Source organism: Drosophila mojavensis, unplaced genomic scaffold (genome assembly GCF_018153725.1).
Source record: "Drosophila mojavensis isolate 15081-1352.22 unplaced genomic scaffold, ASM1815372v1 contig_231, whole genome shotgun sequence".
Lineage (NCBI taxonomy): Eukaryota > Metazoa > Arthropoda > Insecta > Diptera > Drosophilidae > Drosophila > Drosophila mojavensis.
In genome coordinates, this window is record NW_025318772.1 from 5,596,872 (window position 1) to 5,623,793 (window position 26,922).

Genomic DNA, 26,922 nt, shown 5'->3' on the forward strand with positions numbered 1-26,922 from the left:
AACAGCTGAGTGAGAAACACTTAACTATTCGCAGAATTTAGCTTTAAGGCTTGGGGAAAAGCTATGAGCTAGTAAAAGAGAACGGGCTATAATCAGTTTTTTCCTTTTACTCATTATATGCATATTATGCATATCTGCATTGCGCACAGACAAATTTCGAAAAGTCAAGAGTGAAGTCTTTGAATTTTAGATTTTGAATAATTTGCGATGAAATTCTTTATTTATTGCACACAGAAAGAACATTTAACTGGAATCGTACATATTATATATGAGAATCGTATGTAGCTGTTTCTTACTTCTTATTTCCTATGGTATATACATATAATATGTCACATTTATGCAGATATCTATAATCCAGGAAGTATGCTGAAAATAGTACAACACACAACATTAACAATGCCATATATAATTCATATACTTAATATGCTTTGTGCAACGTTTTGGTTTCGGATTTCTTGGATTTCTGTAATTCTGTAATATGTTGATATCGTTTGGTTAATTAAAGGTACAACTCTCATTTCATATATATGGCGATTATTCTCATAGACGGCAAGAATCGCAATTTGGCCTCGAATATATGTAATTTGTAAACATATAGACACTGAGTTTAACTAGTATGAGAAATTATTCTCCCTTGTCTTTGGACTAACTACTCTATATATATTTATGGATTTTTAACTATTTACTATTTTTCTTAAAATATATCAATAAGTTAAAATATTTCTTTTTTGCATATTTACTTTTTAACAGTAGCTAAATTTAGATTATTTTCTTTTTTTTGTTTTGGTTTTACCAAAGACTATTTAATCATATATTATCTACGAAGTTTTAGATACAAGTTGCTTACTAGGCTAATGTCCCATTCGTAGGTTCCCGTTTAGACGCTGGCATCGCTGTACTCAATTCGAACTGTGCGCCGCGGTCGCTGCCCCGCTATCGCAGTGTTAGTCGTATCGCTGGCTGTTAGGCTGCGCAGCGCCAGCAGCTCCCGCGGCTACAATTGGGTTCGCTTTGAGGTGCCATTGATGGTTGAGGTGGGCGTATCACCTGGGGTCTCAACGTAGGAATAGGAGGGCGTTTCCATGACTAGGGGATGGCAAATCTCGTAGACGGGCACCTTCAGGCTCGTCTTACGCAACCCGCCCAAGCTGCTCTGTGAGCTTGAGCTGGGCCCAAACGAGCGTCATCTGGACTCGTTGCCCAGCTCAGAATGTGACGGATGCAGCTCGCTCTCATCGCCAAAGCTGTGCGCCGCTGCGCTGGGTGTAATACTGGGTGTACGTCCTTGAATGCGTATGGCGGACATGTCGGAGCCACGACGGGAGCTCTTCAGAGAGACGCTCTGCCGTGAGCAGAAGCAGCGGCATATGATGCGCTTAAATGCGAATCGAAAGTCTTTGGAGAAGAGTGCATAAATCATGGGATTAACCGCCGAATTGCAATAGCCCAGCCAGAAGAGGACCGAAAACAGTAGCGGATCAACGCAGTCCTGGCAGAACGGCCGGATAATGTAAATTGTAAAGAACGGACACCAGCAGAAGATGAACATGCCCACAATGATTGCCAAAGTTTTGGCCGCCTTTGTCTCCATGCGAAAACGCTTCACTTGCGCCTTGATATTGCGCCTGCCCATTTTTTTGTTCGTGGATCTCGGGTGGCCAGCCACGACACCTGCTTCGCTGGTGTTGCTCTGCCGCCGCGACAGCTCTGGCAGCGCCTTCCCGACCTGCAAGTAGCAGGAGCTGCCTCCATGATGCTGCTGTCGATAAAGTTGCGACTCTGTCGACTCGCGTCCGTGGGCGCCGTTATAATGTACGGAGAAGAGGGCGTTGCCAGAGGTGCGCCGCTCATGCGTTGGCTCCGGCTGAGCCATCTCATTTATATTTTCGCTAGACGGATACGATACAGATATCTTGATTTTATCGTGCTGATGATGTAATCGACGCGTGGCATATTTGCTGAGGCGCTCCGGCGATGGGGTGCCTAGAGTAGTTGTGGTACTTTGAGTGCTGCCGTTGCTGTGCAGCGAGTCCTGCTGGTTGGAGCCGCGGCCGCGATGTATGCGCAACGTTAGACGCTGCTCCTCGAAACGAGAGCCAATGCCCTTGGAGCCTGTTGAATGGGAAAAATTGAATTAACATTAGTTTGGCGTTGCACACATTTCACATACTGATTCCTGCTTTATTGAATATCGCTCAAACGCCCCGCTTCGCAGCTCGCATTGCGCTTAAATGCCCTCTGTGTTGCCATTGTCATTGCCTACACTGCCTGGCATGGCATGTTTTCCCCGCCCATGCGACATGTCTTGGCGCTCTGCCAGGCTGCACTTTAGCAAATTAAACGCGTAATTATGCAAATGTCTTGGCATAAGCACAACAAGCACTCAATGCAGGCCCTTGTCTCGCCGCTATCCTTGGCAACAATATTGTCCTATTGCTCGGCTTAGTCTTGTTTAAGCTGCTTTCAAAGCGAACTTTATTTCATTAGCACACATACATTTGCATAATTTCACACATACTCGCACAGAAACACGCGCAACCACTCACGCACTTTAGTATTCCTGCTCCCTCGGTCTGCTGCTCGTTTTGCATTTATTACTCATACGCACGTTTAGCAGCTGTATAAATTTTCATTACCCGCCGCGTGAATGTAATGAATAATCAGCGCAATAATGCCATGTCATTCGGATTGTTGCTGCCGTTTATATACTGTTCAATAATTTATGACTCTATGCAGCTCTGACCTGCGTCAACCAACCATTTACTTTGGCCTAAACCTATCCAAACATATTAGTGGAGACGTAGGCCACAATCACTGTAATATTATATAGTAAAGAACGCCAGAAAACGCTGCCAATGCGATTAAAGTAAGTGCTTGGCCAAGATAACGGAATCTACACTGAAAAGACAGGGCCAGGTTTGAAAGTGAAGTCTATTTTTTATAGATTAATAGATTAATCATATAAATATCATCACTGTCAGGGAATGTTTTTCATTCCTCTTAAATGAATTCGAATGAATTTCACTTTAGTCGGTTTAAAGAATCGTGTGTGTCTTTATGTGTACTGGCTTGAATAATTGCGGCTGTGTGGGTCTTGTTATTACCTTAGTGTGTGTTTTTTGTTTACCTGTAGAATGTCAGAACTGCTGTGTCTAGCAATTATTCTTAACATAAATTACCTTTAATTTTGTCGGCGATCGATTTTTGCTCTTTGTTTGGTTTCATTTTATTGAAATTATTTTCACTTAACCAAATTATTGGCCGATATACACATATTAAGTACTATACTACTCTGGTAACGGAACTGATGTATTCGACTAACAGAAGAGTGAAACAAATGGGGGCCTGCTTAATACAATATATGTATGTATGTAGTTACATCTCGGAGTACTTAGCTCAAAGCGTGTGTTGTATATATAAACATGAAGTAACATTAATTTAGCTTAAAGTACAGATATAGGTACAAGTATATCTATGTATGTCTTATGTCTAGTTAAATACGCGAAAATTATTGCCATAGTTACAACGTTGTTCAATGCGAATACTGTCTGTGTCAGTGGGGCTGACGGCGTTTACAAAAGTACAAAAGCGAGGTGCATTGCCTTATGTCAAGTACTTGTATTTGTAGTTGTTGCTGTTGTTGTTGTTGCTGTTGTTGTTGTTGTTGTTTTGGCTGGTACTCCTGCCGTATGGGGCGTGCTTAGAGCACACGACCCTTGCAGAAGCCGCCGCGCCGTATACGTCTGCTGCCCGTGGTATCCGCATCGCCATCTCTGCTGCTGGCTTCCTGCGGCAGTGAGGCAGTGCGCTGCAGGGGACTCGGTTCGTAGTTGCCCATTAGTCAGCTGAAATCAACTCCATCGCCGTCGTCAGAACAGCCCGAAATGGTCTTGTGGAAAGTGGCGGGCGCCATAAGGGCCCGCGCAGCAATCATCTGGAAATTCTCGGAGGCCCTAAAGCCACTGCGAGTGCACACGCAACGGCAGACGATGCGCTTGAAGGCAATGCGAAACTCGTGGGAGAAGAGGGCATAGATGACCGGATTAATGGCCGAATTGCAGTAGCCCAGCCAAAACAATACCGAAAATACTGTCGGCTGGATGCAGTCCTCGCAGAACGCGCGTATCAGATACATCGTAAAGAACGGCAGCCAACAGACTATGAACCCGCCCACAATTATGGCCAATGTCTTAGCCGCTTTTGTCTCCATGCGAAAGCGTTTCACTTGGAACTTTGCACTGCGTTTGCCGGAACGCTTCTTGCCCGATGTCAACCCAGTCGAATTGCCACTCTCCAGATCATTTGCTGCTCCGCTGGCCGTGTCCAGATTGAAGGTGGTCTCGCCAATGTCGAAGAGGCTGCTCTTGAATGAGGCGCGTCGCCCGTTGGTGAGGTTGCCGACACCACCTTTGGTGCTGCTGATGACAGCATAGTGTGGCGAGGGTGGCGGCTGCTGCGAGACACCCATACGGGGTGACTCCAACATGTTTTCCGAGGAGGGAAACGAAACCTTGATGGATACCTTCTCGTGCCTCTGGCGACTCACACGCATCGATGTCGCCCTCTTTGGCGTGCCCGTCTGGGAGGCGGGCTGTTGATCCTCATTCGCAGTGCTGAGGGCAGCGCCCGTTGGCCCATTGCTGTTTACACTCAGCGTCGAGGACATGGAGTGCACCGAAAGTGGCGTGCGCTGCGGTGTGCCGCAGGGGCGCCCACGATGGATGCGCAGTATTAGCTGGGAGTCATCAACGCGATTGTTGCCCCCCGATTCGCGTGGACTGCCTGCAATAAGTCAGTGTGGGAATTTGGCAGGAAGTCGAAATGGGACTCAATACAAAAATCACATCAAATGCAATCACATTATGTTGTTTTGGTTGTATGTAGTGGGTGTCATCGTGAGCACATGAAAACATTCAGCTTGTATTATACATGAGCTTGTGTATGCGTGATTGTTGTTTGTTTTGGATCGGTATTGATTTCTGATTGATATTGATTTCGAGTTTTCTTTGGTTAGAGACACACAAAATTTTAATAATAGGGCTAGCACACATGAGCAGAAAACGGGAATCTAACTACGTACGTTCACACATAGATATTTATTGAAAAACTTAGCAGTTCATCTTTAATTATAAGAATGTACACTACGCCAATATAATATATATTGTATAGTATAATATAATTTATAAATGTATAAGGAATAGGCAGATATTCGGTTTTAATTTAAATTGAATGCCTTTTTGTGGGGCATGCTTCAAAATTGTATTTAGTTATTTTTAAGATTATATCAAAAAGTATGGATTATAAAAAATTTGGGAATTATAATAGAACATGCCCGAATGTACAAAAAGCCTAATTACAATTGAGTATTGAAAAATATTGATCAAATAATTGATTTAATCAAAAATAAGTAATTAAGTAATTTGGGGAGCTTGTTAATTAATTAGCTGGGGTTTTTATGCTTATTGATTTTCTGGTCCGTGTTGACACAATTAACAATGGTTGCCGGGTTTTGGCCCCATTCGTATTAGCTAATAAAGTTGGGTTTTCGTAGGCACTCGATGCCAGTGTACATATATTGACAAATTGACGGAATTAAATGAATGAATGATTTGAGTGTAATTTATACTGAAAATATTTTATTTTACATAATCTGATTATATTTCAAATAATTTAAATTTCACATTTTTAAAGCATAGTTTCGGACTTAATTAAAAATACTTTTTATAAAATATTCTATGTATATTTATTTAAAAATAAAAAAAAATGAATTGGATTTGTATGGTATTCATATTGGCAAATGCAAATACAAATGACAGAATATAATAGACAGACCTGAAAAATTCCATTTGCATAAAAACAAACCTTTTGACATACATATGTAAAAATGTAAATATGGAGCAGAAGCCTTTGATATTAAAAGCCCGAATGAAAAAGAGAAACAGCCATTGAAAAGCTTTTAATAAATTTGATAAAGTTTGAAAAGGGAAAATGCGAATACGGTATAGTAAATTTTTCCATTAATGTGAATATGAAAACTATTTCATATTTGTTTTCCGATGCGGAAGCCTTCTGAATGGCCGCAGGCATTGAGTGGGATAAACATTTCTAAGCTACGCGGCTAAAGCGAGGCCTTCTCCACAAACAAGCAAATCAAATGAAACTGTTTTCCGCCCAAATCATTGACAAATAGAAATGCCACCCATATGCAAATTTGCCGCTGGAACAACAACATACAATGGAAACTTCGTGAACAATATAAAGCATAACAGAACAAAACACATAAAATATTTAAACCAGTATACGAAAATAACATTCACAGTCAATTTCAATGCAACTGATTTTGTGGCTTGTAAAATAATTATTTAATCAATTATTTGTAATTTGCTTTCATTTGTAATTTTAATGGTCATTTTTTGTTCTGCTATCTTTAATTGACCTTTTAGTTGGTATTTGTAAGGCTGAAACTGAGGCAAGTGAAAGTCAAGGTGAAATCTAAAATCTTAAAAAGGCTGGCGTGAAAGTTCCAGCGCCTGCTGTTGACATGGGGCCCTGGCCCTGGCTAGGCCCATTGAAATTGAAATTTTGAAAGCCCTCAGTTTCTGTGCAACTGGCGTAAGAACAATAACAGGCTCAAGTGCCATGCCTGACACTCTTCTCCTGCTGCTGCTGCTACTACTGTTGCTGCTGCTGTTGCTGCTGCTGTTGCTGCTGTTGCTGCTGTTGGTAGTGCTACTGCGTATATTTTAATAGACGTCGCCATGAACCTCAGCTAGTTTATGAACTTGAAACTTGATTACCTTCAAAAACCACTAAAGGGCGAGTGGGCCATATAGGAATTCTACCCTAGCAGCAACAATAATAATAAAAACAAAAACAAAAACAAAAACAAAAAAAAACTATGCACACGCCCCCGCATTGTGTCACGAAATGTTTTCCGACTTTTGCGTTTCGTGTTGTGTGCTAAAACTAGGACCGGCGCGCAAAGTGAAAGAAATGAAGACACGCACGGCAAGTGGTCCGTAGAAAAAAGTATAACCAGCTCAGCGCCGCTGTGTCTACATGTGTGCTCCAAGGCTGTCGCATGATATTCAGCGAGCGGATGTTTCTGAAAATCAGGGCTTTGTCTTCAAAACAGTGTCAACTAAGGACACGCCAGCTGCAAAACAAAGCAACTCAACAGCCCAACTGAGCCCAAAAACGGGGCATCAGCAAACAGCACGATGGCATCATAAGCCAGAAAAACAGCATTTAGGTCATAATTACGAGACATTCAAGACCCACTCCTTCAATGCTGATAATATTATGTGACACACGCGAAATAGAGTATTGGCAGGAGAAGAGGCGTTGCGAATTTAACGCTCAAGTTTTTCATATTTGATTTAAGTATGTATATCTTGTGTGTAAAAAAATCGATTGAATGTTAGTAAATATAGACATATAGAATTATATATAAATATATGATAAACTAAAAGTCTTTTGCTTGTTTTTCATCCAACGTCTATTTTTCTTCTAGACTCCGACCACATTTGAACCCAACCAAATTATAGCAAGTTGTATTGTAATAGAAAAACGAAAATTATAGGCTACAAGAGTCCGGACATTAAACTGTCATTAGGCTTATGGTGAATTGTAGGCACTTTTGACTGGGCTTTTATTTTGGGACTCGCACAAAAGTAGCTTTTCTCGGCCCACAATTAGCAGGAGCATTGAACGCACGAAAAGCGGCTTATTGATTTTTATTATATAACCAACCAGTCAACCTAGTCAGCGAGTCAGTTAGTCAGCGAATCAGTTAGTCAGTTTGTCAGTTTGTCAGTTTGTCAGTAGGGCAGTCAGTCAGCCGGTTGGCCTTTTTGGCTTGCTCGGATTATAGACAATGCGTGCGCTTGGCTTGACAACATTATTGCAGGTGGCAGCCAAGTCGATGAGATCCACAAGCCCAACTAGAACTGTGCTCAATGAGCTGATCAGCTGGAAGAAAGTGCGCTGCAGTATTGACAAAATATTGCGCATCTAATGAGCCACATATGAGAATAGACACACACATTCATACATATGTATGTATGTGATATCCGTACATACAGACAACAAGGCCGTACGAGTTGCCCGAGTATTTAATGGCAATTTAAAAAGACACTAACTTCAAATGAAAGTACCCGTATAGGATGAAATAAAAATAAATAATTTAACACAGCAGCAGAGATACGTGGGTCACCCAGACTCATCTCAAGCGTGCGGAATTTTGTATTTTTCCTTTTCTCTAACGTCAGAACTTTTTTCGTTTCATTACATAGACGCTGCTTTTTGCCTAAGCTGCTGATTCGTTTGATGTGTTCTCTCGTATACTTGGATGAAAAACAATGCCAATTATTACAAGGATCGCAAACGAGATATATGCTGCAAAACAAAGTGAAGATGTATGCTTCGTATGATAAAACAGTGTATTCTAGCATTGAGCAGACTTTAACGTGCTAAGTGTGCTTGGATTTTCGTAGATTATGGGCAGGAAATATTAAAGCTTTAACGCCCATTCGAGGATGCTCTATGTGGTTTTCGTTGACAGTTGTTGGGTTGGGATATTTCCATTATCGCATATATGTATATACATATGTATATTTATAATAGTTGTTTAACTTATATGGGTAGTCTAAACTAAATGAGTATTTAAGCTACAAATATGCACAGTAAAATTAGGTAATTTTTATTTAATTAATCAGGATTTTAGTGACAAAGATTTAGTATACAAATTGAGATTTTAATTACCTTTTTTTTTTTAATGTAGACTTAATTAAATGATTAAAAAACTTTGTTCTATCATTTACATTTGGATTATGTCTTAGGGTTCTACTTATAAATACTTAATTATTTTTTTTGTTTATATGTTTGTGTTGTTTAGAACGTTTCATGTTTATTTATAATGTACCCAGTGCAAGACACAATAACGAATTTCCGACATAAATATGTGTGTGTGTGTGTGTGTGTGTGTGGTTATTTATAAATGTCAAACATGATTTTTACAATTGTTTATAAAACATATCTGACAGCAGTCGCTGTTGGACTGATAAAACAATTGCTGTATTAGACACGGGACACAGACGCACAAACAGAGAGATGAATTTCAAGATTGCTGACATAAGCGTTAGATATTCAATGTTTCGTTGAACCATCCAAATCAGTTTCGAAATATTGTGATTAATCTATGAAGGCTGTTATAGACAATGGCTCTGATGTGTCATGTTCATAATGTGTGTGTACAAATATTTATGTATGTGTGTAATTTTATATCGACTTTCATTTGATATTATTATTGTGGAGTTTTTTTTTTTATTTTTTATTTATTTTTTATTTTTTATTAAATTAAAAAGAAACGGGGCAAAGACGTCACTCAACAATCTACACGAATAGAGTTTAAAAAATTGATAAACAGTCAATATGAATATTGAGGATAATTTATGTATTTATATGTACGAACTACAACCGCTACGAGGATTATAAAACTTACTATTTAAGAGTATCAAATCGAATTGAATGAGAAATATTAGAAAATATTAAAGGGACAAAACTTTAAGCTACGCACAAGTTGCCATTAATTTTGTGAATGAGAGTTCAAAAAATGTGTTCAAAAGTTTAATGTTTCTTTTAGCTACCAATCTTGATGTTTACACTACGAGAACAGATACGAATTGTTACTCACCCTTTGTGGTCTTGAATCCTTGATTTATTGCACGCGTGGTGCGCACGGCCGCTCGATATATACGCCAATAGAAGAAGAGCATTACAAACATGGGTATATAGAAGGAGCCCAATGCCGAGTAGAGTACATAGCCTCTATCATTAGTGAGCTCACATTTCCAGGGGCAACTTGTTGCCGGCTGTGGCACATTCGACGCGGGCGCGTTTAAAATATTGGAATCCATTTCGGTGCTAGGCGAAATTGTGCTTGTTGTTGTCATGGCTGCAATATGTATTTCAGCCGAGTCATCGATTGGCGAGAAGTTGGGATCGTATGGATTGTAGGCATTGCCTTTGCCATTGCCACTGCCATTGCCATTGCCACTTTTAGTTAACAAGGAGACAGCAGCATCGTGCTCCTCCTTATGCTTAATTCTATCTACATCTAGTTGCTCATCCTGTGTGCTTGACATTGTGGTGGCATAGTAAAGCGTATAGTTTCCCCGTGTGTAGGTTGGCTGTACCACGGCCTGAAAGAAAAACATAAACGTATAAAATATCTACATATGTATATGTAAGTATGCATATTTGACAGTTGACGGGTTTTTATTAAAAGCTTTATCATCTGGCTAACCCCGTCAAAGTGCTGGTATATATGAAATGTGATGGTGTATATTAAATGCTTTGTCATCCAGCTAACCCATTGAAATTCTAGACTCGCACACAAAATTTCAGAGTCACACATTGCTCACAATAAGCCAATAAAAATTCAACTTAAAGCGGTTTATTTTGCAAAAGATATGCTGGAACGTGCTCTGCATGAATATTATGCCAAGGTGTAGCATACATTTAAGCGCCAGGAACTGCATGTACATATGTACTATATGGTTTCAGAATAAGCAAAAAGGGAAGTCGTCAAACAGATACTCTACATCAATAAGTGCTGCAATAAGTTTATGAGCCTTATCATAAATATGCTTAATTATCGGATTTAATGTTAAAGTTTGTCATTATGCTAATTCTATTCGGAAACTGTCGCTCATGATCTCATAGGCCTCAGCCACATGGGTCGTTTCCCATTTACAGAGTATTCTTATGTATTTTTAATATAAAGTCCACACAGTTTAAAGCTTCTTCCGAATGCCAAGGTCGACACTTGAGGACAATATATTATATGTTCTGTCATTTGCAAAGTAGTCAAGGGAATATATGTGTGTATGTACACCTGACTCGAAATTGAATGAAGTCAAGTGAGAGAGTACGGGATAAGACGCTCACAATGCCAGATGGCAGTCGTATAATAATCGCTGCTTCCAGCAGCTGTTCGCGTAAATCAAACATCAATTATGCTCGTGAAACCAGTTGGAGTCCGAATGCACTCCGTAGATGCGCTCATATGATATTTGTACGTCTCTGTCAATGCGACCTAAGGCAACAGTTGCTAGTTGACTGGCACGATTCGATGGGCATCTGCCATTAAGATTAGACATATAAACAGGACAAGATTTGGCCACCAGCTATGCTAGATTTATGTGTCCTAAATGGGCTGCCCAAGTGACATACATATTTGTAGGTGGCTCCCACTTGCTGAACGTCTCCGTCGACTACAAAGTTGAAACAATATGGCTAGTAAATTTGACCTAAGTTGGCCTTAGGCTCGTTCGGCAATAACAACAGAGACACAAGCACAAAACCATAGAAGCCCACACAGATACACACCCCCACACACACATACACATTGGGGACAATAAAGTGTTGCAGGAAGTCGTAATTCGTTGGACCAGTTAGTAGCCATATCGCTGCTGATCTGATTACCCCAGTACAGGGCGCATACACATGAATTATGCCATGCTGCCTTTCGTCGCCTGCTGTCTGCTTTTGGTTGGATTCCCTGTCCGCATGTGTGGCACATCATTATCATTGCCATTACATAAGAGTTTTATGCATGTGTGCCAAAAATGACAACACTAAAACAGTCGCGCTGATGGCAGCAATGTGCCAAAATAGCTGGAAAAAAGAGAATGACTAAAATACCCTGTAATAGTTGTCGATTGGGTAGTCTGGTGAGAAGTCGTGGCATATGACATGCCCTTCGTTTCACTCTAATCTATTTTAAATTCACGCTAATTTGATTATAGTCAAGTAAACCCTAATCAAGATTATAGCAGGCAGGCTATGCAGGGTATTTATCCTCTAGCAGAAGGGTATTTCCTAATCATGTAAGCCTGATCAAAGGCACTTTACTTGCTCGACGTGCATGTTGACACAAGTGAGCTAGATTGCAAGCTTTGAAGACTTACAGCACTCGCCTCATTTTCAGCTGCGGTTAGGCAACGGTTCAGTCCAAAACTTTAACTTGTAATGTTGTCAATGACAGAACATTGCGGTCCGAAGGGTCACCTAAGCGTCGGACTGAGGTTTCTTTTGTAGTTGTCGGTGCGAGTTACAAGCGAGTGGATTGCCTGCCAAAAGCAGTTTTCATGGTTTCAGGTCAGTGCGGAGAAGCGCTTTACACTTAAATTTACTGTAATTGTGGATGGGCTTATGCATGGACAGTGGGACAGCTTACCTTTTGATCTTTCCAGCCCACCAAAGGCGGAAAGCAAATGACAAATGAGAGTACCCAAATGCCGGCGATTAACGACTTGGCCTTCTTCGTTGACATAATGCTTGGGTAGGTGACGGGTCGCGTGACTGCCACGTACCGATCCAAAGATATGGCACAAAGATTCAGGATCGATGCCGTGCACATCCAGACATCCACTGCCAACCAAATGCGGCACCAAACGTCACCAAATATCCAAACCTAAACAAATTGGAATTAGAAACTGTCTTATTTGTTTTCCTTCTTGATTTGGATTGATTGCTTGATTGCACTTACCTTGAACACCTCCCAGGTGGCCGAGAATGGTAGCACCGCCAGACCCACCAGTAAATCGGCAACGGCCAAGTTAACAATAAAAAAATTGGTAACACTACGTAATTTGTTTGAACAGAAGACGGCGGCAATGACTAGACAATTGCCACCGATGACCAATACGTTGATAAACTCGAGTATGGCCAAAGAGATCAGGTTCGCCGGTTCCGTCCATTTCACAGATTTAATGAGATCCTCACACTCTGTTTCATTCATGGCGGTACTTTTGTGATGGGTGTATACTTGTGTTTACCACCTGCAAGCCAAGATAGTAAAGAAACAGCGAGCATTACTAAAGGTCCATTCAGAGCATAAATAGCTGGCCGCTTAAGGCCACACAGACGGTGCGTGGGCGGCATGCCTAATTAATTTATGAATATACAGTACATACATAGATATCAGACCACAAATTCAAGTTCTCGAGGCATGGCCAACATAACAATAGCCAAAACAAATGCGTTCTATTTTGTTGTTTGCTTAGCTTGATGCTTAAATGAGCGTCCAGCAGGCAATTGGCTAAAGCACAAACTTGAAACATTAAAGAATAGCACCGTCTGTTCTGGGCCAAACTCCAGTAAAAAAGTCTCTCAACTAATGGTTACTTAGTAATTGCCCGCTAAGTGCCTGTGGAAACGGAAGCTATGACATTTCATTAGTGCAACAGTATTGCGCCTGGGAGCTGGCGAAATTTGTAATTCAGCTGGCGTTGACGTTGTAATTTAATTGACATCATTTTGGATATGTTTGCTGGCAATCGCTATTCAGAATTTATGAATGAATTCAGACTCAAATACGGATTGTCATTTCGATTGCTATCGGCTAATCGAACACGCAATAAAGACAGCGCAACTACGAAATAACCACATTCAAAATTCGCGCTCAATTTGGCCACTAATCAATATTTGTGGCAACAGCTGAAACAGTTGAAATTATTTGCAACTTTAATGTTCTAATGGCTGGACAGCCAAAAGGCAACAAGACATTATTTCATATTGGGGCTTGGGCGACGTAATTACCGAGCATGAAATATTCAAAGCACGCAACAAATCGATTACACTTTATTCGACAGTGTACAGGCCCAACACTCTGGAATGCGTCTTCAGCTCTTTTCAAAATAGACTAGTACTTGAGTTCGATAGAGCGCACGTTCTCTTCCACCCAATAAGTTAATTATATTCCAAGATTTACCACAAACCAAAATAGTTGACATTTGCGCCTGATAGCCAAGACCTCCAAGGTAAATTGGCCTATGCCTCACTCGATTTCTTACTGTCATTTAATATTGATTGTCAGTTAGTTATTTCCCACAGCAATCAATTGAGTCTGAGTCAGTGTCAAGGAAAGAACTGACGTCGATCGAAATTAACTATCCAGGCTAAGAACTACGGCTGGGTTCAAGAGGAGCCAAATGAATTCGTAGAAAGTAAAGTCAACGCACAACGGAAATATGTTTATAATGATATAAAGATGGCAAACATGTATCGCGCTAGTTACTCCAATGCCGTCGTCTGTAGAATTTGGCGTTAAGGAATGATGCTTTTGCCGGCTCCAAATAAAAGTAATCAGTGGCACTTTGTCTGAGTGAAAGGCAGCTGAAATTACTCACATGACAAACAATATATATATGTATATAGTATGTATGTGGTATAAGCCGGCAGAGGCAGCCTTTGTGGACAAGGCTGAAAAATATTTTATAGGGCGCCGGGTGCGGGGCGTCGTGGCATGCGCCAAAGAGAGTCCTCTGTTGCGTTGAACATTAAAAGTACATATAAGAGCTTTTCATTTTCATTTTAGTGCAATATTTGTCGTTTTCTTTTCGAGGGAGGTTTGCATGGTAAAAATAGCTTTATGGCAGCTAATAATGAAAAATGACTAAATTGAGTTACAAGTTGAAATTGGCCAACATTAAATTCTTGAGCACGATAAATAATTCACATTTAAACTGAGAGGCGTCTATAAATCGGCAAAAAGCTTTTTTAATACGGCTCATACGATGCACACGCACTTTTGGACGTTCGTTGCGCATACGCCCAGTTGGCGAAGGCTTTATAGCCGATGGCATTGAGCGTGGGGGCGGTGCATGGATACGGAAATGTGCTCGTCTTAATTATACGGCATAAAATGCTGAACGGATTTCAAAATGGTTATTTAAAAGACACTCAATTTTAATAATCTGCTATGTAAATGGAGCATGCCATCAACTGGAAATATACTTAATTGAGCGCACGCAAAAGAATTTTGTGTGAATAAAATTATAGAAAACTTATTGAATTTTATCAGAGCCCCATGGAGGAATTTATCAGCACAGTCAAGAGCCAGAGTAGAAAAAGTAGAGCATGCAATTATTTTATGAGAAATTAATTTCCGAAACTTCACTCGCATTCATGTTGTGCAGAAGTTGAATTTGCATTCTAAATTATTTTATGTTTAGCGAAATTACTAGTGACTCGCTGTTCGCCTGGGGGAAAGGGCAAATGGGAAGCTTGGCAAAGAAACTGGTTCTGTTTATAAAAAAAAAGCTTAGCGGAAATAAAAAATAAGCAAAAGTTTCGCGTGTGCTGTTGCGCATTGCTGGGAAAACACAGCCTTAAGGGAATTCAACTGCAAGTATTTTGTTTATGGCAATAAATATTCGTTTGCCAGCTCAAACAATACGAATAACGGCTAAATTTTCTAATAGTTTTCAACTGAAACGACTATGAAGCCTTTGGCTTTGTTATTATTTAGAAGAGATCTACTATATAGTTTATATTCAACATCTTTTCAAAGGAGTGTGGAGGAAAATATAGTAAGAAAATCTGTAATATAAGTAATAGTTGTATGGCCACACTCTCTGACAGTCTCAAATTTACCAGCTAGAAATTAAATTCGCCGCTAATTAGTGCAACTTGCCACGTGCCACAAAATAAGCTGAATTAAGCGCCAAATTTGCTCAAATTTTCTGTGAAACTGCACCATCACACGTACCCACAGAAGCCGGAATAGAACGCCACAAAACACACTGAGATAAGGATTTTTTTTTTTTTGCGCTCTGTAATTTGCGGCAGACGAGTTTCTGTGTTAGCAACCAGCAAGAACTTTCAATTTAATTCTGATGATTGCTCGCGAATGGCGGCCAACAGGATATAGATAAGAGATAAAAATAATAATAATATGGCCTAAAATTCCACGCGCCAAATAACTGCTCGTAATTTGCAAATTTATGTTGACTTGGCGTAGAGATTTATCATTAACAGAGCAGATAATGCTGGGATTGTGATGGTAGGACGGTGAGAAGTCAAGACATTCTTGAGCCGTGGCTGCTTTGTGGTACTTGGGTGGGCTTTACATAAAGCAAAAACTATACTTGATTTAATCCGCAGTCGCACGAGTGATTAACTTAATTCTACTGCTGCAGCGGCCAGATTAAAGCTTACACAATGTCAACTTGAGGCAAAATCTAAGATGATCTTAAAGGCTCAGCTAAATAGTTTGGCTATTAACGGAATCCTTGAATCCAAGACAAATACTGTGGCGTTCATCTCTGTTGTTTAATGTGCTTTTTACGAGCTGACGTGTAACGTGTGTCGCTGCGATTCGGTGGCGTATACGTTACAACACACACTCGCACACCCACACACACACAAACTGCACATGCAAACATGCGCGTAGCTCATAAAAGCAACGCCTCGCTACCAATGTCGCAAGTGGCATGTAGATTTATCCTTAGAATTTATTGCCACACATTTCACTAATGTTAACTGCACTCCTCACGGAATAAAGAACAGGCTGCTCACTGCTGTGTAAACCTGACAGTTACAATATAATCAATGTCTATGGCACATTTCAACTTGTCAATGTTGATTGCAACACGGAGAACAAGAGTCGAGACAACTGCTGCAATGTGCAACTGTGTCGCTACAGCTGCCACACGCGCCACATTCCACTTGCCAGCGCCTTTTCCGATTTACTGTTGAAATGTGTAAATTGCCTACCACCATAGAAACATGCTGGCGTCCCAGTGGCACCAAAGTCCTAACTGTGTACTCCGCAGGATGTGCGTGCTTCTATTAACAACGGAAACATGCAGCGGAAATATAAACAGGAAATGTTGCCAGCAATATTTTCAACACGCCAACTTGACTAATTGCAGATACACATTTAAAGTTTTATGACGAATGAGTGGTAAAAATAGTTTTAATTGTACTACAAAGCTATAATAGGTGTACATGCTTCAAAAAAAGTCTAGCATATGGCTTGGGTGAGGAACGCTTTCATGTATTTTACAATCCTTGAATTTTCTAGATATGGCATGCAGGACTTGGTAAGGCATAAACTGACTAAACTGTCTTATTGATCATTTAGCTATGCTTCTAGTACCTATTATTATTAATGACTAAGTTGTGGGCCTCGTGTGGCAAATAAATTGCAGCTAATGTTAATTGATTCAATCAATGCTCTTTTTGATTTGCACGCACTTACCTGTAGCAGCAGGCTGTTGAGTACTTGTAACCATGAATTACGTTTAGTTCGTTGCTGTTGCCTTATTATGGCCATGTTGTTGTCGTGGCTGATGTTGGCAAACATTGGCCAACGTTAAAGCCCCGATAGCTGCGTCTGCTTGCCGTGGCCCGTTTGCGTCCACACGTCGTCTCCATTCAGAACATTGAACAGTGTCGCCTCTGTGTCTTGTTGTGTTATGCAAACTGAGCCGCTGACGTTGGGGCACGGAGCTGCCTGGGCTGTCTATAGTTTCTGTTTACATGCAACAATATGGGGCACGATTCACTTTGAGCTGCACTTTCGCTGGCATCGTTGACTCTCACTGAACCTGCAGCATACTCATCAGCAAAATGCTGGCTCGATTGTTTACACGACTGCCTAAAAGCTTCGACAACCTTTTTGGCACGGAGTCGAACGTGTTGGTATAAGTTTCCTTGTTGTCCTTCGTTTTTTTCTTTTTCCTTTTTTTGTTCAGATTGTGATTTTTATTTTTTATTTTTTACATGTATGCTGAAAAAGAAGAGAGAGAGAGAGAGAGAAGTAAAAAAGTTAGCGAATGGCTTAGCACATGGCACGGACGTATACGCAATGCGACCAATGCCACCTTTGTACTATCACGTATTAAAATATAGTTTCTACAGATGTTGCACTTAAAATCGATTGCGAAAATGCTTGAAATCTTTTAAATAACTCGCAACAGCAACAGCAAGTAGAGCAAAACTGCAATCAAAATTTAATTGCTGCGTTTTCAATGACTTGTTCCCCAACAAATCCCAGTGCACAAATCACCTGTTCATTTAATAAGTTCGCAGCAATTTATTACTCTCGATTGCCATTGGCAAAGTTTTCTTATTATTAATCGAGCGAAATTGTAAGCCTCTTACTTTGGCTCTGCTATGCACACATTGATTGCAAAGTTTCTCCCAGGAATATAATTTGTGTATTGAGTTTCTCACAATTGAGTTGCCTGTGCTGCTAAAAAAGATTTTCTCTGATTAATTTGTTTTTCTCAAGGCCCATTGCGGTTGCATTCCTGACGTAGTTTTTCGTTTGAATTTTGCCCAATTCTCTCGTCGTTTCGTGCGCTGTCATTTTTCAGCTTGTCCGCATTTCTTACGGACCCACAACTGTCAGTTAGTCTTTCCCTTCCTTTCGCCAGCTACGAAAATGAAACGTCAAAGTGCAAAGTATGACAAATTGCATTTCCATTGTTAATTTGTATGCATAGCTTGCTTCGTCTCTTCGCCCGTTGCCCATGCAAATTAGCTTTAACATTCTTATATACATAGATACACAATTCTTGGCTCTCAGCGGCCGAAAAACTTTTTCAATTCAAGTTTGCCGAGCCTATACTATTAAATATTGAACAAAAATCAATAAGTTACGTTACGTTGATTATTTTGACTATTCTTTGCTCAATTAAATTATAGCGCATGCTTTCCTATTACAAGCACGCACAACACACTGACTGCTGTATGTATTCATATGTACTCTTTAATATATAATTGCTTAGATTGAGCAGCAAAGGTTAAAAGTTATCCAAAGGTCAAATAACGTACGTAATTTGAATATTATAGTATGACATACGTATGTATTGTGGAACATGACGCAATATTCTGATGTATTATTTACTCTTTCGTCCTTTTAAATCACAATAATGATAACTATTTTTACTTAACAACTTATTCGGTTATCACTGGCACAATCTAAATCTGTAAAGGTTCGTGTGCCTCGACACACCTTTGAATGGGGCATTTATGAATAGCATTTAGGTAGGCATAGTTATTTTCGGACAGAACTCTTGGATCATCCAAATAATTTGTGCCAGCTAATTTCCATTTGGACAGCTAATGGATATGGTCAAAACGTGTATCTCGAAAATGCGTCCTAATATTTATTAATTTATTGAAGCGGCTAATGATTTATAGCTGCCAAGCATGAATATGGTATATATTTTGTTTGCAGTTTGGTTTTAATAAATTAATATTATTTTAATGTAAATATTGAGCTCTCTAGAACTCAAGCCAACCGGCTATTTAAAGCAAAAACAAAAAACAAAAAAATGTGCTTATTGTTTACATAAAAACAGATTGCAAATAAAATAAATTAAAAAATAAATATATATATTTTTCTTAGTCACTGTCCAGTTACAAATAATTTAATATCATAATATAAACATACTTTTAGGCGTATTTAAAATTTCGAAAAAGCATGAAATTAAAGACACGTTAACACGTTAAATTGTTGTCTATGGACTCAAGAGCCATGGTGAATGGAGATTTATTGGAAGTGTAATATACATATGCCATTTAATATACACTCGTTAAATAGATCATATATTCTACTTAAGTATTTGGGATTTTAAATTGTGTCGACCATTAGAAGATTAAATGACAGAAATATTGCCATTAGGGTCCATAACGTCCAGCTTAACTGCCATGGCTGAGTATGATGACTAACACCAACAGCAACAGCAATTGGCCACACGTTGTTGGTTAGTGTGCGAGTGTGTGTGAGCATGTGTCGCTAACAAGGCAAAATCACTCGACTGCATAACAGATTGAGATTTAAACCGAATGCCATTTAAGTGCCAGGCCACAACAGTCTTACTCTTGGCCCCCAGGCATTCCTCGGATCTACTTGTAGCTGCTTACATTCATTTGTGCTTCATTCATTGTGCTCTCACTAGCGTAAATATGTGTAAAATACTTTACAACAACAACAACAACAACGTAAGTTGCATGCCATTTGCATTACTAGGCGTCCGACTGGGGTGTCGAGGCTCTTTCTTGGGAACACACACTTTAAACGATGCTGTGGCACTTAAGTATGTGGCGCTGCTGCTGTGCATGTGTATGAGTGCTTTATGACATTTATGTACATTGCTGGGCCAGATGCACCCGCACACAACACACACGCTAGCACTTTGTATGCTAAATGTACATATGTAAATGTAAGAAGTGCTGATGCGAACCGAGCGGCTAGTTCACTTCCGTCTAACAAAAGGATTTATGTGCCATGCACAACAAATACGAAAAATGTGCAGCAATCTTTTTCGCACACACACACACACACACACACACGCACGCACACACCAACTCAGAGAGAAAATGAGAGAAATATATGTAAGTGGGAAGCGTTGTCTTTGGCTTTGCATAAAAAATTGGCTGTGAAAACGCTTTGGGCAAATTTGTTTTCAGTTTTGCGCACACATTTCTCACTCTCTGCTCACATGCTCAGCCAGTTTCCCTTTCATGCTGTTCCGCGTCGTGTTTTACAGCTGTGCGGTTTTATTTGCGTTTCAGCATTTTTCACATTTCACTGTCGAGCTTTTTTATTTGGCAGGCGAAAATATTTTTGTGGCCACAACTAATTTGCTTGGCCATTTCAAATTCTAAAACGCGAATAATTTAAAAAGCAGTTCAGTTTACATTTCATATTAGAGAAGTATAAAATAACGCATTTTAGTAATATAATCTCAAATTGCGTTTTATCAGAGCAAATTCTGTTTGATAATGTATTACAAGTTGTATAGTTATAGCACTTTAATACTCACACACATAAATCCTCATACTTTAAATTATGGGATAATCCCACAGCTTGTCGTATTCATTCACACACACATGCACTTGTTTAGGATCATTGGGGCGTGTCGCCAAAATGATTCGTGAATGGGCGAATGAATGCCGTCAACATAAACGCTTCAGTTGCTGCCAAAGCAGCCATGCCCCATAACTAAACGAGTAATTAGATGTTTTAATTTTGCTTTTAATTAAGTTAATCGCAATCGCCAGCACGCACGACTTAATACAACAAAAAACAAATGAATTTCAGCAGGGCATAGTTCAATTTAATTTGCCAATGAGAGGGAATTTGTTATTCCTATTATCGAATATTATTGAATTTGTTATTCCTATTATCGAATATTATGGCATTATTTACAAACAACAATTTGGACAAATAGTTTCTGGGATGCGCCATTGAAAATGAAAATGAAATTGAAATTGAAATCGAGCGGAGCTTAGAAAACACACGAGGAACTGCACAATGCCAAATTGATGAGTTGTTGCCAATTCGAAATGCCAATCAAAATGACAGAATAGCACAAATCGAATCCATAAATTGCAATACAATTTTTCCGGGGTCTATTAAATTTGATATACTCTGGCGTTAGACCCGACGATATACGTGAGTTTCTGCCACAACTTGTCACATTTACTGAATGTTTCAGTTACAGGAATTCGATTCCCTTATCACAACATAGATAACATCGTTTAAGTCAAAGACCTTTATGTACGTGCTGTACTATACTCTATAATTTAATTATGTAAATAAATAAATAAATAAATAAAAACATTATTTCGCGAGACACCAAATTACATAATATGATCCAAATTTTACACAGAATTTATTACATTAATTTTTTTAATCTAGATATTTAATCCAAATCAACATTGCGATCTGAATAATAAGGGTATATTTATTTCGACTACTTGACTACTTGATTTCATCTGTATAATAATTCGAAATGCAAATGCATTTCTGTTATCGCACCGAGAAAACAATTTAGATGCCAATAAATGCATATATGCGCTAGGGGCGTGGCTCAAGGGGCCCCCAAAAAGGAATTTGATTCGATTGTTTGTCTGTTGCTTGACAGCTTTTACATTCATTTGATTGAATGCCTGATGACTTTGGCAATGACAAAACTAAATGACAAATTATTGAAGTGAATTATTAGAGTGAATCATTACTGAATGCCTCACAATTCATTTAGGCAAGAAATGAAAAAGTTGACGCCATTAATTGACATTTTCTTGTAAGCATTTTATGCAACGTAAGATAAGGTAAGGTGTATGTGCGTGTGTGTGTGGGTGGATGAGTGGGTGTAAGGCTGTGCAGTTCATTTAGCACGTTTCGGGTATAATCCCAGCTCGGCGTGTAATTCGTGGAAAGTCACTGTGGGACAGCTAGAATCGCACTGGGCTGTCTAGCAAAGCTCATTTCCGCTTTATATTTAAACACTTGAGGCTAAAATGTTTGCTTTGCCCAATGCCCGGAGCTGTGAGGCATCAGGCACAAGGCACCAACCACTAGCCACCAGCGCAGTGCAAAATCATCATAAAAAGGCAAGAAATGAAAAAATAAATAGCCAGCCAAAGAGGGTGGCAAGTTCTTGTCTATGAGTCTCCCAGGAGGTGCCGGCGGAGGTGTAGTTGGTAGTGCCTAGCGAGTGAATTTTTAAATTAGTTTCCCGACTCTACGCAGACATGCAGGCGAAAGGACGAGGGGACGAGGGGACGAGAGCACACAGAACGAACTGTTTGGCGACCTTCTTTGGGGCAAATGGACTTCCAAGTCATTGGATGTGACATTTTGGTGCTTATTTAAATGAATTAAGTGATTTTTCAAGCGCTAAGCTCGCCACGAGCTGCAAACTCATTTCCGCTCAGTTCGCATTCGCTGTTTATTTTTCCATTTTGTAGCAGCTCGTGGCTCTCTAAGGTTCATTTGGTTTTCATTTTTTGCGACAACAACGAGCTGTTTATTTACAGGCAATCAAAACTTTAACAGCCGCTCACAATTTGCCGTCGCTGTTTTATGACACTCTATCCAAATAGACGGCAACGAAATATATTAACAAAACTCAAAATGTAAATAAACCAGCTCGAAGACAATACTAAAATACATAGGTGCTTAGAGAAGAATCCCTCTATTCTGTCGAAAGTACACCTTGCATGATGTACACATATTGTATTTGAGCGTCTTTCTGCTGTAATTTATTTGCTACAAGTGGGATAGATTAGTTTTAAGAGTCTCCCGACCCATTTGGTATGCTAAGAGAGAATCCAGCTCAACCGTTAAGTGAAACTTAGGTAAACTAAATAAAACGAATGTGTGCTTCAATTAAGATCTAAATCATTTTGCCATGTTGCGTGCGAAAGTTCTGCATTGGCTCTGGAAAGTGGTAAAGTGTTGCTTTAAGAGGAAAATTCGCCCTGCAGACACAAAATTCAACTATGAATAAAGTCTATACTTTGAGGTGCTTTATAATCCAGTATTATTCTAAGCAGCGTCTAAGTAGCTCTTGTGTTTATTTTTAGGCATTGGTTCCTTGAAGCAGACCTATGCTCATTGCGTGAGCCTGGGATAGGTTATAAAGCCACGTAATTAAGACGTGCGCCCCCACAAACAATGTGTGAAAAACAGTGTGCAGATACTTATATGCCCAAAATAACTCGGACTATCTGCTTCTCTGCTGTCTTTCCGTGTCTGCTCCGCCATTTTTTGGCACACTTTGCTCACGCGGCGTATGCGCAACGAGGTTTGCCAGTCAACCTTAATATTTGCTTATTTTCCTTGGCGGCCTGGGACTTTGTATTGTTACATAGTACTGGGGATACGTGTGCCTTGACAGGTGTGAAGCGAAAACCGTGCAGTAAAGTGTCAAAGTGGCACGAAAAAAAAAAAAATAATAAGAGAGGAAAACCCGAATCGCTTAACACAAGCACTCACAATTCATAAAAGGGTTGTGCCTCCGCGCACCTCAGTGCGCTTTTGTACCCACACCGAAGACATTGTTGGCATATACCTTCAGTGCCCAATTGCAGCAGTCGTACCCAAGCTGTTTTATTGTTATGCTATTGTTATTTAATGCCAAGCTTAATGCCAGCACTCACTAACTGCAGACACCTAAAACAATTTTATAACCGACCCATAAACCAGTATGTGTTTCAGCTGCTTTCCTTATAAGTATGTACGTGTGGGTCTGTCTCGCGCTCTCCGATAAAGACTGCCCTCGTCTGGTTAGCCACCCAGTCACCAACCACTAGTTGTTAGTTTCTATTTTCCGCACAGATACACGAGCTCACACACACATAGAGAGAGGTGCCATACATTTCTCACTTTGTTTGTTGCACATTTGAATATTTTCGCTTTTGTTTTGGTATGCAACTGTTCTAAAGAATCTCAGGTTTCAGAACCTTATGCACGTAGGCTGTGTCTGTTGTCGAGCTATTATTGTTATTATTTTGCCATTGCTATTTAGTTTAGACAACGAAATGTTGCAAAACTATTTAGCGTGCATTCTCCAAGTGCAACACCTGACAGAATTCATTGAGTTCAAAAACCACAAATTGATTGCACGTGGAATGAATTCCTTCAACTCCCAATCTTGAGTGAAGTACATGAAAATGCTTTTACGCGCATTATTAATTCATGTCTTCTGTTAACCTTTGTTAAATCGCATTTGTGATTCTGAACCCTCCTTAACTGTCAATTATACCTACCCGAGTAAGAGTGTCACCGAAACACTTGTGACGATCAGCAATAAATGAGACCCTAAACGGATTGGAAGTAACTCAGCTGTAAAGGTGATGAACTGCACATATACAACTACAGTTTACTTTTCTGTCATGTCAAGTGCTAACAAATCAATTTCAAAATTGTTTGTTACCCAACTCAGTGCTGGCCGTACGGAATATACGCCTGGATCTCAGTTGATTGTATTAGTTTCACGTTAGCTTGCAGCTCTAATCGGCTCAGCACTGGAAGCCGTCTATTCAGTTTGAATGAGAGAATTACTATAACAAGATCTGTTTGCATTTAAGCACGTGCCAAACTTGAAAAGTTGCTAAATTACAACATGAGAAATACGCGTGTTTCTTTAATTGCATTTTGTAATATGCCCTTCCGCCTTGCTGTTAATTACGCCGTTGTCATTGTCTTGAACAAAGCAAAACACTAGAAGAGAAAAAAAAGGCAAAATTTCCGTAGCTACAGCGACGGCAATAACAAATTGTAATTAGCTGAAGTGGCGGATTTACGGCTGGTGCCAAGTGCAATAAAAGTCATTCAAAATCGTTACACTTGAGAGTTCAGCCCTGAAACTGATCAGTCTCTATGTATATGATACCCGGCCCAAAAACAAGAGACGCCTATTACAGATATCAATTTGCATAGCTAAACGCCGCAGGCAGCTGAACACAAAAAAAAAAAAAGTGCGTTTCGCTCAGCTCGAAACTTACCTGAATAAATCATTGGGTTTGCGATTGCGATTGCGATCTTGAAGCCGACATCAACGGCTGCAAATAATCTGGGCGAGATTGGAGACTCCAAATTGATTGGAAATTCGGTCAAGTTTTTAGTTGTTGTTGTTGCGGCTACTGTAGATGCACTCTAGAGGCGGTAACCGGCTTGACAGTTTGCTTAATATTTGATTTTTTTTTTCTTGTTTTTATATATCTATTTAATGTTGTCTCTGTCGCTCTACTTGCTGTTGCGCGTATTATTTATGTTAGTTTGAACATATTTTATGATTGGCTTAGCTGTAGCACGAATTATTCACTTGAGCTAGCTGAAACACAATTAATTTGTCGATCGTAAGCGCACAATTTATGAATAAATATTTATTAGCTATCATAGCACGAACTGTTTGACAAAAATAATTGTAAACAGCTTAAGCTATTAGCGGACATTATGATAAAATGTTGTATTGGTATTAGTTAAAGTATAAGTATTGGTATGAAAAGAATCTCATTATGAAACAAAAATATAATTATTCGCGGACATTATGGTTAAAGTGTTGGCAGCATTGCATATTAGTATAGAACGAATCTCATTATTATATATAAATATAATTATTCATTACTGTGACAAACGGCTAAATTTCAATAACATTTTGGAATTGGCAAAATTAAATGTGCTTTGAATTTCCATTTAACAGTCATTATGCAAATGGCGAAACATTAAAAACAATGAAATCATTTCCCAATGATGCTAATTGCTGCCAACAAAAGAAATTATGTATTTTGTAGCACAGACAATGCAAACGAAACACAATAAAACTCAATGAAAGACATTTTACTCTTGATTTCAAATCTGTAAATGTATAATAAATGAGCGTGAGTACATAAATGTACTATTTCAAGCACACACACACACACACATTGTCACTCACAAACACCCACTCACAGTCGATTCACAATTTGTTGATTTGATTAATATTTTCATTTGGAATTGTTGCTTGTCCAAAATATATTTCACAGTGTGAAGCACGTAGCCGTTGCAGCTGTTCAGCGTGCGGCATTCACTTTTGGGATTATTCACTGTACCATTCAATTAATTTACATGAGTATCAATCCACGCTTAAATCCTTGCACTTTTGTTCAATTCGAGGACTCATTGCCAACTGAATGCGTACGACGGAAACACGGCTGCGATCACGACTTCGTAGCACGACAACGAACGCTCTTCACTTCGGCACCCACACACAGGCATATTGATACACACACCCACACAGACACAGACACCTACAGTGCACGTATTCGACTATACTACCGTTATGACGGCTTAAAAATGGCGTCGATGCGAACGTTTTCATGCGTTGCACAACCAACGCGGCGGCATTTTCAACACGAACTGATTGCCAATTCGATTCTAGTTGCCGCCACAGCCCCAAGTGGAACGTTATGGAAGTGGAACGCCAGCAGAACAGCAAAGTGAGTTTTCCAGCACGACAGAACAGCAACAGACGTTGCTGTTGCCGGCGTTTGAGTTACGGACAAAAATCTCATGCGACAAATTTGGTAATGAGAGAATTACTTTCGGCCAAGTAGTATATCAATAACAGGACTAATTAGGCGCATTTTCCTGTATTTTATATATATTTTTTATTGTATTTTATCGGATTTGCTGGCGGAATTTTGTATCAGAAATTCTTTTTGATACGCGGCTACTTGTTAGCCATTTGACGCCGCTTCGTAGCAGCAGAAGGACAGCGTGAAGGGACGCATAATAAATTGAAGAGCATCAAGAAATTTGCTGATGACCAGCAAAATGGGGCAATAAGG

The 26,922-nt window shown here is 39.7% G+C and overlaps 1 protein-coding gene across 3 annotated transcripts; it reads right to left on the reverse strand.

Moving 5' to 3' along the window:
• Nucleotides 1-767: 767 nt before the first annotated feature.
• LOC6575069 (octopamine receptor Oamb) lies at nt 768-26,487 on the reverse strand. Of its 3 annotated transcripts, none has more exons than XM_044007942.1 (7): nt 26,045-26,487; nt 25,099-25,427; nt 17,051-17,581; nt 12,554-12,845; nt 12,242-12,478; nt 9,695-10,202; nt 768-2,112 (listed from the first exon to the last, which is right to left on the reverse strand). In XM_044007942.1, exons 4-7 carry the CDS (start codon nt 12,803-12,805, stop codon nt 1,184-1,186), a joined length of 1,926 nt encoding a protein of 641 aa, XP_043863877.1. In that variant the 5' UTR covers nt 12,806-12,845; nt 17,051-17,581; nt 25,099-25,427; nt 26,045-26,487; the 3' UTR covers nt 768-1,183. The 3 variants fall into 3 exon arrangements, with proteins under 3 accessions (XP_043863877.1, XP_043863876.1, XP_043863878.1); XM_044007941.1 differs by lacking the exon at nt 768-2,112 and adding an exon at nt 3,202-4,782; XM_044007943.1 differs by lacking the exon at nt 768-2,112 and adding an exon at nt 8,681-9,393.
• Nucleotides 26,488-26,922: the final 435 nt, after the last annotated feature.